This window comes from Anabrus simplex, chromosome 2 (assembly GCF_040414725.1).
Source record: "Anabrus simplex isolate iqAnaSimp1 chromosome 2, ASM4041472v1, whole genome shotgun sequence".
Classification (NCBI taxonomy): domain Eukaryota; kingdom Metazoa; phylum Arthropoda; class Insecta; order Orthoptera; family Tettigoniidae; genus Anabrus; species Anabrus simplex.
The window spans coordinates 138,281,175-138,300,299 of NC_090266.1; the positions used below are offsets into that span (position 1 = coordinate 138,281,175).

At 38.7% G+C, this 19,125-nt stretch overlaps 1 protein-coding gene across 3 annotated transcripts in view; it reads right to left on the minus strand.

Annotated features, from left to right (window-relative positions):
- LOC136862706 (b(0,+)-type amino acid transporter 1) overlaps positions 1 to 19,125 on the minus strand; it is a 453,749-nt gene that overhangs the window by 139,557 nt on the left and 295,067 nt on the right. For all 3 annotated transcript variants that reach the window (XM_068226490.1, XM_068226491.1, XM_068226489.1), the window contains one exon: positions 14,964 to 15,008. In XM_068226490.1, coding sequence (XP_068082591.1) covers positions 14,964 to 15,008 — 45 coding nt within the window. The remainder of the gene's footprint in view (positions 1 to 14,963; positions 15,009 to 19,125) is intronic.

Genomic DNA, 19,125 nt, shown 5'->3' on the forward strand with positions numbered 1-19,125 from the left:
ATCGGATTTATACATCATATTTACATGTAATAATAAATTATATACTATTAATTACGTGTTCTTACATTAAATAAAGTCGTATTATAAACATACAGCAGATGTATCGTGACATAACCTCATATGTTTTGTTACTCAAGACAGATCATACAACACACAAATAATAGTTGATACGACCACGATCTATATCAAATAATGTCCGTATTGACAACTTGCACGTAAACTACGTAGATGACAATAATAACAAGAAGAAGAAGAATAAAACAAATTCATAAATTAAACCCTTATAGGACCAGCTGACGATATATCGTCAGTGACAATCCTTGTGAGAAAGACCAACTGACGATATATCGTCAATGGAATAAAAGGATGTCTGTAGGCCAAATATTTTAAAACATGAATAACATGCCGCTATATTAAGTGTCTTGACGATCTTTCGGGACTGTCAGATTAAAGTTTGATTGAGTATGAGAGTCAAAGCACGAAATAAACACCAACAAGTACAGTGCAGCACATCTAATGCAGAGCGCCACCTCACGCTCGCCAGCCCGCGTTAACTTAATCGCCGAGCTGTGCAGTCTGCTGTTGCCGTTTCAACATAAATCACGTGTGGCGGCAAGTAACATAGTGCACTCTTCTCAATTTTATCGTTTGTTTGTTTGTTTGTTACCTTACTTACGATATTTCCTTTCCAGAAATCTGATAAATCTAACAAGTCATCGTCAGAGTTCTTGTCGAGTTCTGCCTACAATTCGCAACTTCTCATTTTACGTGAAACACTCATTATTTACAAAGGCGATGGCTGTATCACTCGAAACGGAAAACAACAATCAAAATAATTATCCACTTGAAAATGAGATACCGTAAATAAGCAAACAAACAAACAAACAAACAAACAAATTAATCTTTAGCCCTTATAGGACCAGTTGAAGAACTGTGTGTACCAAATGCCAAGAAGGATGCCATGGTGTGTGCATTGCGAATTCCTTCCCAGTCCTAGCCCTTTCCTGTCCCATCGTCGCCATAAGACCCATCTGTGTCGGTGCGACGTAAAGCCAATAGCAAAAAAAAAAAAAAAAAAAAAAACAGACTAAGTTATAGGTGTCTGAAAGGAGATGTGATGGCAAATATGCCTCGAACGCCTTGGTCTTTTTTTTGCCATACCACATGGTCTTCTTAGGCACGCCCACCCTGAATATACCTGGTCCTAAAAGGGCTAAATACCAGTGTAAATAGCCACACCTCAAGAGTCATAATAATAATAATAATAATAATAATAATAATAATAATAATAATAATAATAATAATAATAATAATAATAATAATAATAATAATAATAATAATAATAATAATAATCATAATAACAATACCACCTACTAATCGAGCTCGATATTTTCACTATTTACCCATGGGTTTAGAGAATTTTTTCCTCGTTATACCAGTCCTTTACGCACTTGCATCATGCAGAATAACATCATCCGCAAAAAGCCTTATCTGTGATCCCATTTCTTTACTCGTATCATTTATATATGTAAGAAAACATAAAGGTCCAGTAATACTGCCTTGAGGAATTCCCCTCTTAATTATTACAGGGTCAGATAAAGCTTCACCTACGCTAATTTTATGAGTTCTGTTTTCTTGAAATATAGCCACCCATTCAGTCACCCTTTTGTCTAGTCCAATTGCACTCATTTTTGCCTTTAGTCCCTGATGATCTACCCTATCAAATGCCTTAGATAGGTCAATCACAATACAGTCCATTTGACCTCATGAATCCAAGATATCTGGTATATCTTGCTGTAATTCTGCAAGTTGAGCTTCGGTGGAATAACCTTTCCTAAACCCGAACTGCCTTCTATTGAACCAGTTATTAATTTAGCAAACATGTCGAATATAATCAGAAAGAATGCTTTCCCATCGCCCTCGAACCTGCTTGTATCAGTGTTGTGAATAGAGGACGGGGTGTAATGGAGAAATCGCTCTTGAGCTCTCTCCAGAAATTCTTCTGCAGCTTTATTCTTTTATTTATCGTCTTGAATATGCCAACAGATACAAATTTCATAATTTTTCTACTCCCAATTCTGTCTTGTTTCTTGAAATGGCTGATCCAGGCATGAGAGGTGGAGACAATAGTCAGATCACTAACTACAACAATAGCATATTATAAGTTACATGCACAATTGAACTTTTATACAAATGCGCACTTATAAAGTAATGTTTTGGGTATCTTTATAGGTTTTAATGTAGGTTAATCATAAATGTTTCTACAGACAGAGCAACCTATGTTAGTTCAACAACTTTTACTAGTGACATACAAGTGTACTATGAGCCTAAGATTTTGTTAGCAATTTTAATCTTAGCTATAGGAAAGTGGCTGTAAATGTTTGGCAAAACATATCTCGCAATTATGCATTGTAATATTATACATGCAGTTAATAAAAGCCACATAAAGTATTGCAAAGGTGAACTCTCAAGGGACATTCTTTCATAAAAACTTAAATTGTTCAATACGGACCCAATTATGAGACTTCTGAATTGTAACATACCACATAGTCGAGCATCTAGTCTCCTTACTCCCAAGTCTGCCCAGCCCAAAGTTTGCAATATTTTCTTAACACTATTGCTTTGTTGGTAATCACTCAGATCAAATTGTGCTGCTTTCCTTTGAATTGTTTCCCGTTCTCGTATCAAGTAGCCCTGGGGAGTGTCCCATACAATAGAGCCGTACTCTAACTGTGGTCTTACCAGAGACGTATGTGCCCTCACCTTTCTCAGCAAACTTGTTAATATGATTACCCCAATGAAAATCATTCCTTATATTAACACCTAGGCACTTACATTGGTCCCAATGGGTACTATCACCTCATCAATGAAGTAATTAAAATGAGAGGACTTTTCCTCTTGGTGAAACTTACAATTTGACTTTTCATCCCATTTTTATTCACACCATTGTCTGGTATCCATCTCACAACATTGTTTAAGACCCCCTGCAGTTGCTCACAATCCTGCAATTTATTTGCTACTTTATGCAGTATAACATTCTCTGCAAATAGCCTTATCTGTGATTCCAGATCTTTACTAATTTTATTTATACCTGTATAAGAAAATATAAAGGTCCAATAATACCGCTCTGCGGGACCCCTCTTTTAATCATTACTGGATCAGATAATGCTTCACCTACTCTAATTCTGTGAGTTCTGTTTTCTAGAAAAGTAGCCACCCATTCAACCACACTTTTGTCTAGTCCAATAGCCCTCATTGTCGTCAGTAATCTCCCATGCTCTACCCTATCAAAAGCCTTGGATAGATGAATAGTGATACAGCCCGTTTGACCTCCTGTATCTAAAATATCTGCTACTTCTTGCTGGAATCGTATAATTTAAGCATCACTGAAGTAACCTTTCCTAAACCTGAAATGCCGTCTATCAAACCAGTTAGTAATTTTACAAACATGACAAATAATGCTTACGCTGAGCTTACAAACAATACATATCAAGTTGACTGGCATGTAGTTATCCGCCTTATGTTTTTCACCCTTTCTCTTGTACACTGGGGCTACTATTGCAACTCCCCACTCATTTGGTGTTGCTCCTTCATGCAAACAGTTATCAGATAAGCATTTCGTATATGGCACTACATCCCAACCCATAGCCCTTAATATATCCCCAGAAATCTTATTAATCCCAGCCATGCATCTTGGTGGTGCACTATTTACCAACTGAGAAGCCCAAATTAGCACACTGGGCCAAAACGCTGACAACCAGGAATGCTAGGGGCTTTACGTCGCACCAACCAGGAATGAGTTAGGTGGAAAACGCATATTGTCCAATAATGGACGAACTATATGGGTATTATAAATTTACTTATTCGGGACAAATATTTCAGGTTCCCTATGGGATTCAACCACTGTATCATCAAATTTAAGTATTTTGCTAGTATTAGTCACCCCTCTATCAGGACATTATCCTTATATCCAGCTACTTTTGCATATTACTGACTGAATACTTCTGCCTTCTGTAAGTATTCACATATATACTCCCATTGTTCATTAATGATCCTTGGAATGTCCTTCCTTGAACATGTTTGTGCCTTAAAGTATCTATCAATGTCCTTCCATTGCTTCCTAAAATCCATATGGCTGCCAGCTATCTATGCCGTCATGTTATCCTTGGATAATTTTTTTAGCTGAATTACATTTCCTAGTGAGCTCCTTCAATCTCTCCTTACTTCTGCAACCAATCCTAACTCTATTTATTTCTAATCTGCTCTTCCTTCTTAATCTATTTATTTCCCTCTTATAAGATAATGGGCCCTTACTATTCCTTACCACTTTTAAAGGAACATATACGTTTTCAAACTCCTCAACAATAAGTTGCTTTATACCCTTGTTTACCTGTTTATTTACCATTTTCCAGTGATCATAATTGCTGTTTAAACATTTCCACATTCCCCTCTTATCAGCCATATGGTATTGACTAAATAGCCTACTTTTACAATATTCCTTTCTAATACTTTTGTTTTTAACTCTGACAAAACAGCTTCATGATCATTTATACCGTCTGTTGCTTTAGTATCCCTATCGAGCTCATCTGGTTTTATCAGCATCCCATCTAGAATATTTTCCCTCTACTTGGTTCCATCACTTTCTGATTCAGCTGTCCTTTCCATAATAACTTATTCACCATTTGTTGGTCATGCTTTCTGTCATTCGCATACCCTTTCCAGTTAATATTTGGCAAGTTCAGATAACCCGTTACAATAACGTATCTTTCTGTATTGCTCCCCACGTACCGTATTATCGTATCAAACATTTCTGTATCAGCATCAGCGCCAGCCCGGCCAGATCTGTAACCCCCCAAAAATCAAGCTGCCTCTTGTCTTTAGAGGCGAGTCTTACACCTAGAATTTCACGTTCCTCGTCCTTAACCTTTTCGTAACTTACAAAATCTTCCTTCACCAGTATAAATACTTCCCTTCATATCATTCCAAACCTGTCTCTAGGATAAACACTCCTGTTACAAGTAAGTAAGTACAGAGATACAACACTAGGAGGAAAGCATTTTTGAGAACATTAGGAGGCCTTGGGTGCGTCAGCCGTGACATATGTCATTTGATTTTGACACAATAACGTCATAGAGAGTTGCTTCCCATCTTGGACACAATCAGTCCATTTCATCTGAGAAGAAGATAACTCCCCTTTTTCCATCCACATCAAGTGTTGAATTTCACAAAAATTTGCATAGTCGTACACTGCTATTTCATTTATTAATCAAGAAACTTTAAGATCCCTTTGTCTTGGGATAATTTTTCAAGTAGTATTTTAGGAATAACACATGTTTCACTCCAAGAGATGTCAACCAATGACAATGAAGAAAAAGCCAAAGACTCTTTAGATTTTCAAATCTTTTACATTTTCAAGGACAAGTTGTTTTTAATATGAGTGCTAATTGTGTTTTACTTATGGTGTGTGCTTGCATTTACATTATCTACATATCCCCCAGCAGCATGGTTTCCTCCCTGAAAACTCCTGCGTAACTAACTTGACTATCCTTCTCCTTCATGCCACGACTGCCATCCACGCGGGCTCTCAACTTGATGTATGCTATATCGACATCGCGAAGGCCTTTGATACCGTGGATCACACGCTTCTTGCACACAAATTTTCTGAACGGTTTAACGTGCATGGGAGACCCCTAGCTCTTATTAATAGCTTTCTGATAGAAAGACGACAGCACGTGATCCTTGATGGATACAGTTCTTCTCCCACTACCACCCCCTCTGGTGTCCCGCAGAGCAGTGTCCTAGGTCCCCTTCATTTTGCCCTGTTTATTGATGACCTTATCGATACTGTTTCCCGCCATTCATGTGAAATCCTTCTCTTTGCAGATGATTGTAAAATCTTCAAGCATATCGATTCTCCTACAGATACAATCCAATTGCAAAATGCTTTTGATTCACTTTCAGGTTGGGGTACTATAAGACGTTTTAAACCTTATCCCTTCAAGTGTTCCACCATTTCGTTCACACTTCGTGATCCCCCATTCTAAAGGAATATCACCTACTGAACCAACCGATTGCAATTGTTGACAATCAAAAAGACTTAGGAGTGCATTCTGACAGTAAATTGTTGTTTGTCTTGCGCATAAAGAGGGTCACCTCACGTGCTATCTCACTCCTTGGTTTACTCTACGGGTTTTCTGTCTTCACAGGTATAAATGCCCTCAGAGCATTCTACATTTCCTGTATCCTACTGATTGTTGAATACGCCTCTCCAGTCTGGTCCATTTCTGCTTCTTCAAATCTCAGCCCCCTTGACCGTGTGCAATCTTTTTTCTGCACTATCGTCAGATCCAGGGCCCCTGCATGTCGCAACTTAAGCACTATCCAAGTGCTTGGAAAACTGAAACTCAAGACTCTTTCTGCTCGGAGAAAAGTAGCCGACCTAAAGCTGCTATAAAAAAGCAGCCAATGGTCTATTTAGGTCTTCAGATTTAGTTTCCTTATGCCCTCTCCACGTCCCATCCCGTAGCACCAGAATGAAGACCCTATTCCACATTCCTTACTCCTAGCTTTCTCTCACCCAAAGGTCCTTCTTTTATGTATTCCAGCATTGATTAATACCTCATCTATCAATAAGAACTTAGACATCTTCGTAACGTCTCCTTTCTGTCACGATATTTCACATATAACTTAATTTTCCTTCTTGTTCTTTCCCGTTTCTGCTCCTGTATTTACTGTAAATGTATTTTCCTTTGTTAATGTCGTTGTTTCGTCCTCCGTGGCTCAGACGGCAGCGCGTCAGCCTCTCACCGCCGGACACCGTGGTTCAAATCCCGGTCACTCCATGTGAGATTTGTGCTGGACAAAGCGGAGGCGGGACAGGTTTTTCTCCGGGTACTCCGGTTTTCCCTGTCATCTTTCATTCCAGCAACACTCTCCATTCTCATTTCATAGCATATATCACTCATTAATAAATCACTTTGGGAGTGGCGACCCCATCGTACTAATAGCCTATATCTGCTTCATTCATTCCATTCCTGACCCGGTCAATGACTGGAAAACAGGTTGTAGGTTTTCTTTTTCAATGTCGTTGTATATGTAAATATGAATTATATAGGATTGCACAGTTTTTATTGTGTATATTTGTGTCCTTTGTAAATACTTATATATCTTTCATTTTAGATTAATATCTATTGTACATAGCTCGGATCTTTGTAAATGGGCACTATGCTGTTGCTGATCCTGAATCAATAAATAAATAAAATCAATAACCTTGTCCATATTGTCAGCACCAGATTTTACGCAGTTGTAGTCAAGAATCACCAGCGGCTTAATCTCTTCATATGTATCAAAAGCAAAGGCAAAGTCACCTCCGTACAGGCCATGAAGGCCCTTGGAGAAGTGGAAGGTAAAGGCTTCCACCATTGTTAACCTCGGCACGTGATGGGGTAGAGTGGTTGGCTTTACGCCCGGCCGCCTTTGCCCCCCAGGTTCTCATTTTTGGTGTAGGCTGAGTGAACCTCACGGCCATATGCACCTCCGGAAGTGGAAATCTCATTTCTTAAATTTTACGACTTCCTGGCGGGGATTCGAACCCACGTCTTTCCTGGCGAACCGAGCACGCCTCGGCCAGGCAGCCCCTCTTCATGTGTATCAACCTCTGTAAAAGGTGGTTTGTGCTTAGTAGTGTTAGGTTCTTTCCCTTTTTAGGACAGTAGAACACCACAGTTGCCAAATACTGGAAAGCAAATATTGATTTAAACTTCTCCCGGCCCTTTGTTTCTCCATGAGTAGTTCTTGTTTATTCCATCTGATCGTCCCTTACAGGGTTAACTGGTTATCACTCCATTTTCTTGCTTGTTCTAGGCTGGTGAAAAAGTTGTCACAGATTATAAACTATGACTTGTCTTCTCTAAGCCTTTTACCATGCCCAGGACAACTCTTTGACCTTGGTTAACGTCTCTTGGAGCATTTTCGGCCTTTCCTGTGTACACTTGAAGATAGTAAGCGCAACTGTTTTTACTGTAACAAAGAGCCCGCAATTTTATTCCATATTTCCCTGCTTTTGATGGTATGAACTGTTTGAAGGGGCATCTTCCATGAAATGTGACCAACTGTTTATCTACAGTAACATTTTCGTATGGGTGTGTGACATGATGAAGGATTAGGAACCCAAGATTCAAATATGTGTCTTACAAGAGCTAGTTTGTCTGCTCTTGTAGAGCAATGTCTTTTAGAGGCGTCATCGAACCGCAAAACACAAAATCTTTGAAAACCTGTTTCTTGACATTGATTTACCAAATATTGGACACCCATCTTCAAAATTCGACAAGTTCATAATGGCTTCATTGTTTGTTTTAAACACACCCGATGACATAACCAACCCTATAAAACATTCACGTTCGATCACAGTCACTTCTTTCCAGGCCTCCTTGTACACAAATCAATCAATCAATCAATCAATCAATCAATCAATCAATCAATCAATCAATCAATCAATCAATCAATCAATCAATCAATCAATCAATCAATCAATCAATCAATCAATCAATCAATCAATCAATCAATCAATCAATCAATCAATCAATCAATCAATCAATCAATCAATCAATCAATCAATTGCCACTGATCTGCATTCATGGCAGTCATCCAGGTGGCAGATTCCCTATCTGTTATTAACCTAGTCTTTGCTTAAATAATTGTAAAAAGTTTGGAAACTTACTGAACATCTCCCATGATGAATTATTCCAATCCTTAACTCCTCTTCTTATAAACAAATATTGGCCCCAATTCGTCCTCTTGAATCCGAACTTTATCGTCATTGTGATCTTTCCTACTTTTAAACATATCACTCAAACATATTCCTCTACTAATGTTCCACGTCATTTCTCCACTAACAGTCAACACTAACTAATGGAATAAAATCATCCGCAAAAAGCCTTATCTCCGATTTCAGTTCTTTACTAATATCAGAAAACATAAAGTTCCAAAAAAAACTGCCTTGAGGAATTCTCCTCTTAATGATTACAGGATCAGATAATGCTTCACCTACTCTAATTGCCTAAGATCTGTTTTCTAGAAATATAGCCACCCATTCAGTCACCATTTTTTCTAGTCAAGTTACACTCACTTTTGCCACTAGTATCCCATGACCTGTCCTATCAAATGCCATGGATAAATCAATTGCGATGCAGTCCACTTGACCTCCTGAATCTAGGATATCTGCTATATCACAGGAAGAACATTTCCTAAACCCGAACTGCCTTCTATCAAACCAGTTAGTAATTTCGCTAACATGTCTAATATAATCAGAAAACATTCAGTCAGAAATTTAAGAAAGGCAGGAGAGCTGGTATGTGGTTGAAATGGCACATGCAGCTCACCTCCATTGGGGGTGTGCCTTAAAAGGGCTGCAGGATGAGGACACGAGTTTATTTTTACTTTAGAAAACATTCTCAAAGCTTACATGCAACGCATGTCAAACTTCTTGCGCTGTAATTTTTGGCTTTATATTCATCACCCCTTCTGTTAGACACAGGGGATACTATAGCAATTCTCCATTCATTTGGTGTAGCTCCTTCATGAAAACAGTAATCAAATAAGCACTTCAAATTTGGTACTATATCGCAACTCATTTTATTTTTTATATCCCCAGAAATCTTATCAAATCCAGGTGCTTTTCTACTTTTCAATTTGTGTATCTTACTGTAAATATCTTTGTTACTGTAGGTATATTTCAATGCTTCATTAGTGTTAGTCACCTCCTCTATCTGGACATTATTCTTGTAACCAACAACCTTTACATACTGCTGACTGAATACTTCTGCCTTCTGTAGAGCCTCACATACACACTCGCCTTGTTCTTCTTCTTCTTGTATTTTATAGGCCAACTAGGGACCACAATATTCAAATATTGCAATTGGGTTTGCCCAGTAATTGCTCATCCTCTGGTTATGTTGCTCCTTCGTCTCATTTGTTTAAGCATTCTCCTGAGATATACCCAGGCTTTTAAGTCTGTTTCTGTTCCTCCCAATTCCTGCAGATCTTTGTTTACTTCCATCAACCATGGTGACTTGGTCTTCCTCTTTGGCAGTAAATAAGAATCTGGTTGGTCAACCTGGCATGATGCATCCTGCAGACATGTACATAAAATGGTAGGCATCTCTTCCTGGCCAAGGCCGTTTTTCCTTTCACGGTATTTGTAGAGCTCTTGGTTGGGTCGCCTTTGAATCTGTTCCCTTCCTTGATCGATCCTAATGTCTTCCTCAATATATTTCTCTCCTGTATCCATTCCTGTTGAACATTAGACATTCTGAAACATATAAGGCTTTGAGGCGGAAGACTGTTTAGTAGTGCTTCTGGCGAGACACTTTTTATTATAGGTGTCCTTGGTCAGGTGGTATGCCAGTTCTAGCTTATTAACTCGAGTTGCTAATGCTACTCCTTTGGAGAGATTTGTTTCCAGCCATTCTCCCAAGTACTTAAACTGTTGGATTTCCTGTGCATGCCTTGCTCCAGACGCAGTGTACAAGGAGAATCTCTGATTTTTGCAATGTATTGTGTTTTCTCAAGTGAAATGTGTAGCCCTACCTTTGCTGCTTGTTGTCTGAGAACATTGAGTTGTTTCGCTGAAATTTCTTTTGAATTAGATGGATGTGCCAGATTGTTGGCAAATTCCTGGCAGTTAACTGAGTTTACCTGCTACAATCACATTCCTTTCTATATCGTTTCCCACATAGCTGATTATCTTTTATCAAATAATTCCGAATCACAATCTGCACCTCCATTTTAAGGTCTGTACACTCCAAAAATACCATGTTGCCTATTATCTTTAGAGATGAGCCTTACACCTAGAATTTCATGTTTGTTATCTTTAACATTTTTGCAGCTTTCTTATTCTCCTTTCACCTGAAAGAATACTCCCACTCCTTCCATTCCTATCTTGTCTCTATGATAAACACTTCCGTTCCGTGAGAAAATTTCTACATCCATTACATCATTTCTCAGCCATGATTCAACTCTTATTACAATATCTGGTTAGTATATATCTATTATATTTCTTAATTCTATTCCTTTCTTTACAATACTTCTACAGTTTAACAGTAACAATTGTATGTCATCCCTACTTGATTTCCAGACCACTGTACCCTTATCAACGCTCCCTGGTCCACACCATTTCCCTGAATGTACCTCCCCTACAACCCTTCTAAACAAACTTACTAACTTGTATGTACCACTGTGGTTCAAGTGAAGGCCATCTGAGACCAGATTTCTATCTCCTACCCACCCGTTAGTATTCCAATTATAACAATCTCCGCTTCTTTAAACTTCACCCAATGCTGCATTTACCTGATCCTATACATCCCCTACTATGTTGGTACTTATACCAGCTTGCCTTATGCTGTTGATACCAATGCGAACAACTACCGCCTTGCCCTTTCCTTCTTCTTTCTCTTCTACTTTCCTTAACATCTATCTTAATCAAATTCCTGCATAATACTCTACCCTGCTCTTTCCTCCACACGCTTTCCCCACATGTCTAACAATGGAATCCTGCATAACCATAGCTTCAGCCTTACCCACCTCATTTGATCCCCTCCCCACCTGGTCTCTCCTATCTTTTCTCACGATTGCAGAAGCTACTTCCTTCTTCCTTTTCCCCTTCTGTTCTATCTTTCTTTTCGTATCTAGTACTCTATATTTCCCTTTCCTACCTTTTCATTTCCTCCTACTTCCACACTCCTCAGTAATAGTTCCCTTTTCCTCATCTTCTCTCTGTTATTCTACCTGCAGTGACTCATACCAATTTCTCACCAATACCTGTCCTGAATTATGCTACTGAATAGGACCCCGAACCTGCAAATTACTTCCACTTAAAACATTTAAACCACCTGTATTCCAGAACTCTCCCTTTGCTTCCCATACCACTAGTACACCTACCGTATCCCTTGCATTGTTTGAAGGAGGCCTACATTCATCCGTGTCCCCCGAGAGAATCCCAATTATCTCCCTCAAATACTCCAAATCCTCCCACATACTCCTTAATGCCTGGCCACCTCCACAGTTCTTATACCTGCATTCCTTAGCCATTCTGGCATGGTGTGCCTTGTCCTGAATGATCTCCTTATCCATTTGGCTATATTTGCTAACACTGAGGTAGTCCTCATTGGATCCTATTGAGCCAGCACAGCATTTCTGGAGTTTTCCTTCTTTGTTTGTTCCTTTTATATAGTCATACCTAGAATTGCAAACAAACCCCATGGCGCAACAGCCCCGAAGAGCCATGGTCCCCAGAATTGCAGGAGTAATAAATAATTTAAATGACGATTTCACAGTATCCACATTACGCACACAGTGTCTAGTGGCCCTGGTCTCTTTCGCAATATGTTCCTCATTGCTGCTCTTCCCGTACCTACTTGAACTGGATCAGCATACCAGAATAATTTCATGTTCTTTGATCTTTAATGAAGATTAAAACTAATATAAAAATACAGGACTGTCTGAAATGTACGCTAGGTACAATGATGAATTCATTATTTTGAAAAACATGTGTACTGCACATATATGAATGTTCTTTGATTGTCAACGCATCTACTGTAACTTCCTCGTCTTCTTCGGATGAGTCCTTATTCTACAAACGAGTACCAGAATAATCCTGCTCATTCACTTCTGTGGGATTAAGTTCACAACCGTAATCAGACTGTTCTTCATAATTTTCTTCATAATTCATCGCTTTTACATCTGCAATCACTTCCTCAAGCATAATTTCATTAACTTGGCTCTAAGTAAGCTTACTCCAACTCACCGTGTTAGGACTCTCTGACTGCTTCAGAGAGCCGTTCTGCTCCAGTAGTGAGATATCAACATGCACTACTGGATAAAAGTACACACAACACTTCTTGTAAACATGTGTATGTGTATGTATGTTCAGTATTCAGCCTTAAGGCTGGTTGGATCCTCATCAGCTCTGCCATCAGCTATCATAAATGGCCTAGGCATCACTGAAGAGGCATACTAAGGAAATGAGGAGTGAGGTAGTTTCCCGTTGCTTTCCTCACCCAGTCAGAAGTTGCTGTTACATATCAGTCTGTCAAGCCCACTGAAATGCACGCACCAACCAACCCTATGAGCAACGTTTTCACACCAGTCATAGCAGGGACTGGCTGCACAAGGAATGGCATTACTAGCATCGCTCATATCTCAGTCACTTTCATATTGTAAAAGCCAAGGATAAGACAGAGAAAGATCAATGAAAGTAACAAAATTGCTCTAGCCCATACCAGAAGACATAGTGCACTGTAAACACTAGGTCCTGCCAGCAAAGGTATTTTGTAAACATATTGCACTATACATGGCACCACACAGCTGAATCAGAAAGTGATGGAACCAACTAGAGGGGAAAATATTCTAGACGTGGTGCTGATAAAACCAGATGAGCTTTATAGGGAAACTGAAGTGAATAGATGGTATAAGTGATCATGAAGCTGTCTTTTTCAGAGTTAAAAGTAAATGTGTTGTAAAAGTAGGACTATTAGGTATTTCCGTATGGGTGATAAGAGGTGAATGGGGAAATTTTTAAAAAGCAATTATGTTCAATGGAAAATGGTAAATAAAAATGTTAACTGTCTATGGGGTGGATTTAAAGCAATTGTTGAGGAGTGTAAAAACAGATACCGGTATGTACCTTTTAAGGAATGGTAATGACCCATTATAACAGGAACATAAAGAGATTAAGAAGGAAGAACAGATAAAAAAGAAGTAGTGTTTGGAATGGTTGTGGGAGTAAGGGGAGATTGAAGGAGCTCACTAGGAAATTGAACTCAGCAAAAAACTCCAGCTAAGATAACATGACTGCAAACATAATTGGGAGGCACATGCATTTTAGGGAGCAATTGAAGGATATGTATAGATACTTCAAGGCAGGAACAGGTTCCCAGAAGGACATTCCTGGGATCATTAATGAACAAGGGGAGTGTATATGCGATGACTCACAGAAGGCAGAAGTATTCAGTCAGCAATATGTAAAGGTAATTGGATATAAAGATAATGTCCTGATAGAGGAGGCAAACGACTGTAAAATCATGTAAATTTTCTGTAATTTGAATTCCTGTGAAATGGTCACATTCAGTTATATGTAAGTTACAGTACAGCTTAATGTCCTACAAATTGCACACATTATATGACAGGTGGAAATAGTATTTAATTTTAAATAACATTATATCTTTATTGCAGAATATTTCTCCTACTCTTTTTATGTGATGCTTTATGTGATGTTTTTATCTGTAGTCCTGATATGATGTGAAATTTTAATCTACCAGTATATTTTGTGCCAGCCCTGCTGTGTAGGGGTCGTGTGCCTGCCTCTAACCCGGAGGCACTGGGTTCGATTGCCAGCCAGATCAGGGATATTTTCCTGCATCTCAGGGCTGGTTTGAGGTCTACTCAGCCTACGCGATTATAATTGAGGAGCTATCTGACGGTGAGATAGCGGCCCCGTTCTAGAAAGCCAAGAATAACGGCCGCGAGGATCCGTCATGCTGACCATACCACACCTCATAATCTGCAGGCCTTCTGGATGAGCATTGGTCACTTGGTAGGCCATAGCCCTTTGGGGCTGTTGCACCATGGTTTTTTTTGTTTTTTAGCATATTTTGTATTAACTGTAAGGTAAGTATTGTTTAATACATGTTTCTTTTAGAATGTATTAGCTATATTACTCCACATAAACATTGTCACTGAGATATTTAGCAGTTTGAATGTACAGTAATTGTATAATAATAATAATAATAATAATAATAATAATAATAATAATAAGAAGAAGAAGAAGAAGAAGAAGAAGAAGAAGAAGCATGATAATAATATACAGTAGATACATTATTTTCCTTTTGACATGTTTATTATTATTATTATTATTATTATTATTATTATTATTATTATTAATTTATATGTATGGCATGCAGACTTACTTCTCTGGTTTTTTCACCTCCTCAGTTACAACAGTTACTGTCGACCTGCAAGAAAATTGTATGAGCACTGATACATTTTTCATTCAATGAAATATAGAGTATCTAAGCATTTGGAATGTCATAACATTGGGATGGAGGTGGGTAAGGAGAAGGTGGTAATTTTTCATGTTGGTATAAACAACGTAATACAAGCAGGAATTAGTACTAAGACCATTGGAGATGTTTGGGATCTGGTTGTGGCAGCACAGAAGGAGTTTAAGGAAGCAGAGATTGTTATCAGGGGGATACTGGGGATAATTGGGGATTTGTTCGGCTCCATGGCTAAGTGGTTAGCGTGCTGGTCTTTGGTCACAGGGGTCCCGGGTTCGATGTGATAGACGGTATAAGTGATCATGAAGCTGTCTTTATCACAGTTAAAAGTAAATGTGTTAGAAAGGAATGCTGTCAAAGTAGGACTATTAGGCAATTCCACATGGCTGATAAGAGGGGAATGAGGAAATTAAAAAAAAAAACAGTAATTATGATCATTGGAAAATGGGATGGGTCTGAAGCAATTGTTGAGTAATGTAAATACAGATATCCACCTTTAAAATTGGTAAGGAATAGTAAGGACCCATTATATTATAACAGGAAAATAAAGAGATTAAGAAGGAAGTGCAGATTAGAAAGAAATAGAGTTAGGAATGTTTGCAGGAATAAGGAGAGTTTGAAAGAGCTCACTAGGAAATTGAATTCAGCAAAAAAATCAGCTAAGAATAACATGGTGGCAAAAATAATTAGGAGCCACATGAAATTTAATGAGCAATGGAAAGACATGTATAGATACTTTAAGGCAGAAACAGATTCGAGGAAGGAAATTCCTGGGATCATTAATGAACAAGGGAGTGTATATGCGAGGACTTACAGGAGGCAGAAATATTCAGTCGGCAATATGTAAAGGTGGTTGGATATAAAGATATGTCCTGATAGAAGAGGTGACTAGTAATGGCAAAATACTGAAATTTACCTATGATAGTACAGATATTATGTTATGTAAATCATGTGCTTCACCTATGGTAATATTGAGATAATCATAAAAATGGTATCATTTTATAATTACAAAATGGAAAACAGTATCTGAATACATCAATGCTTTTAGTTTCAGCAGTTAAATAAATCTGTGTTGTCAAATTTATGGGGCGATGTATGATATGCAAATAAAAAATTAATACAAAATTGCATTTGAGAGAAATCATGCTAGCTATACGTCTTAGCACTTCAGAAGATTTAGATTCTCTCAGAGACAACATGTATTACAATGATTAGTTTGGTGAGATTGAGCTGCCTCAAAAAGCACGTAACTATTCAGCAAGCGAGCAGCAATAAAGCGCTTGTTCAACAGAAGGGCGCTGAGGAATCAGCTCATGTAGGGTTATATACATTCAAATCAATTCACTTTCGTACAGTTGCAGGAAACCAGAAAAGTTCTGTGAACACAGTCAGTCTCCTACATTGAAGAGGAAATCGTAGTGACTTTCGAAAGACTTCTTTCATGTCGGCAAGTAGGTCATATTTAACAACTATGTTTAACAAAATGTTTAAGACAATATATTCTACATAGTATTTCTTTACAAAAAACCGCAAACAGTTGAACCTCCTATCCTTAACTGCTTGTTCATAATATTCCCGTAAAACATTGATTGTCGAAAAAATATAGGCCTACTACAGTGGAACCTCGATATCTCGAATCACCTTGGGAGCTAAATTTTATTTCGAGTTATCGAAATTTTATATATAGAGAATATCGTTTTTGAGCATGTATAGCACATAATTGAATCATATGCATCTACGGGATTATACGGAATACATTATTATAACAGTACTTCAAAATATACAAACAAACTCTCTTTTACGGCATCACTTTAATTATAACCCTTAATATAGTAACTTTTTAGAAGACAGGATACAGTACATACAGCAGTGAAACAACGAACATACCTCTGTTAACACCTTTGGAAAAATCCGTTAGTCTTTTCTGTTTGTTACTGTTAACCTGTCCTCCTTTTATGTTGAAACTTCTTGTCAATATTGTACCACGCAGCCGAGATTCGTAAACAGAGCTTGTCATCCGCAACTTCGGGGCTTGCTATCGTACGTGATCGGTAATTAATTCACACCCAAGAAACAGCGAGGCTTCGACGATTTTCCGATCATTAGAAGTTTCAGTTTTCGGTTCCTGTCATATTAGCTAACAATAATGTACAACGGGTGATTGTGATATTAATAATATATTGACAGGGCGGACCAAACTATCAGCAGTTGTACATTATTGTTATTACGAGTCAATGCGGACCAATTAAGGACCGATATGGTCAAGTTTATCGTCACATTAGCTCCCAACATCACTGTAAACTCTATTTACTTATTAACTTTCGTTGCACAAAATTCGAGTTACAGAGTTTTTTTTTTTTTTTTTTTTTTTTTTTTTTTTTTTGCTTCAAGAGAAGAAATGTTTGCTTCGAGAAATTCGTGTAACCGAATTTCAAGTAATAGAGAAATAAATGCACGTGAAGAATAGGACAAACGGTGGGGAAATACTGAAAATTCGGGTAATGGAGGTTCGACTGTATATTCAACATTAATGTAATGAGGGCCGTTAAACAAAGGAAGCGGATATTGTACACAAATTAGTGTCTCAACTACTTCATTGTCCGACTCGTTGGCTGAATGGTCAGCGTACTGGCCTTCGGTTAAGAGGGTCCCGGGTTCGATTCCCGGCCGGGTCGGGGATTTTAACCTTCATTGGTTAATTCCATTGGCTCGGGGGCTAGGTGTTTGTGTTGTCCCCAACATCCCTGCAACTCACACATAACACTATATTCCACCACAATAACAGGCAGTTACCTACATATGGCAGATGCCGCCCACCCTCGTCGGAGGGTCTGCTTTACAAGGGCTACACTCGGCTAGAAATTAATTAAAACTACTTCATTGCTGTAAGATATAAGGGATGTAAACAGACGTGGTGATTGCCAATTTGTTCTCACGATGGATAGAAGCTTTTTCTATTCAAGAGGTCACAGCGGACCAAACACCCTCGAATATGTGAACAGAGGTCTACCCACTCCATATCTCCTGTCTGACAAAGACAGCCACTTCACACCTCAACCAGGGCAGAACATACTAGTAGCAAAATGTGAAAGGCCATAGACGGCACCTTTCTACTATTGTTAGATGAACTCTGCTAATGATTGAATAAAGGGTAAATAAATGTGCGTAGATTGCATTGAGTAGTGAAGAGCATCAACATCAACATTTAGCCAAATTGTTCCCTATAAGTAGGCCTAGGTCAGTGGCATAATGTTAGGGCCTAGAAGGCAGGCATGGGGTTTAAGCACTCTATATACATCCCCAGGAAAAGTAAATAAATACATAAATAACTTAACCCGAATGTCACTCTTCATGGGAAAGGTGACATCGTGATGTGTTTGTAGAATGGGCCGAAAAGGTTTCTTTTTACAGTACGTATATAAAGAATAGCCGGCAACGTGGTGTAGGGGTAGCGTGCCTGCCTCTCGCCCGGAGGCCCCGGGTTCGATTCCCGGCCAGGTCAGGGATTTTTCTCTCGACCTGAGGGCTGGTTCGAGGTCCATTCAGCCTACATGATTAGAATTGAGGAGCTATCTGACGGTGAGGTGGCGGCCCCGGTTTCGAAAGCCCAGAATAACGACCGAGAGGATGCGTCGTGCTGACCACACGGCCCCTCGTAATCTGCAGGCCTTCGGACTGAGCAGCGGTCGCTGGACAGGCCAAAGCCCTTTCAAGAGCGTAAGTACCGTGGAGTTTGGTTATATAAAGAGTAATTGTCGGTTGGTTGCATCTGGCTGCAAATGATTGTTTTGAGTCATAAACAGCTATCATCTCACGTAACATGAGCGGCACACTCTTTCATAAATATCTGCGCCAACTTATTATTAAAGAAACAGTGGAAATTGGCTCCAAAATATCAAATTTTAGACCTAGTGATTCCTGTTGTGGTTTATTCTACAAAACAATTATTTTTTAAACTGAAACGTAAAATGAGCATACAAAATGGTATGACCCAAGACAGACTCTGTGAATTCAGCCTCCACAGCATGGAATGTGTCATCCACGGATATCATTGAAATTGTCAATGCCTTTC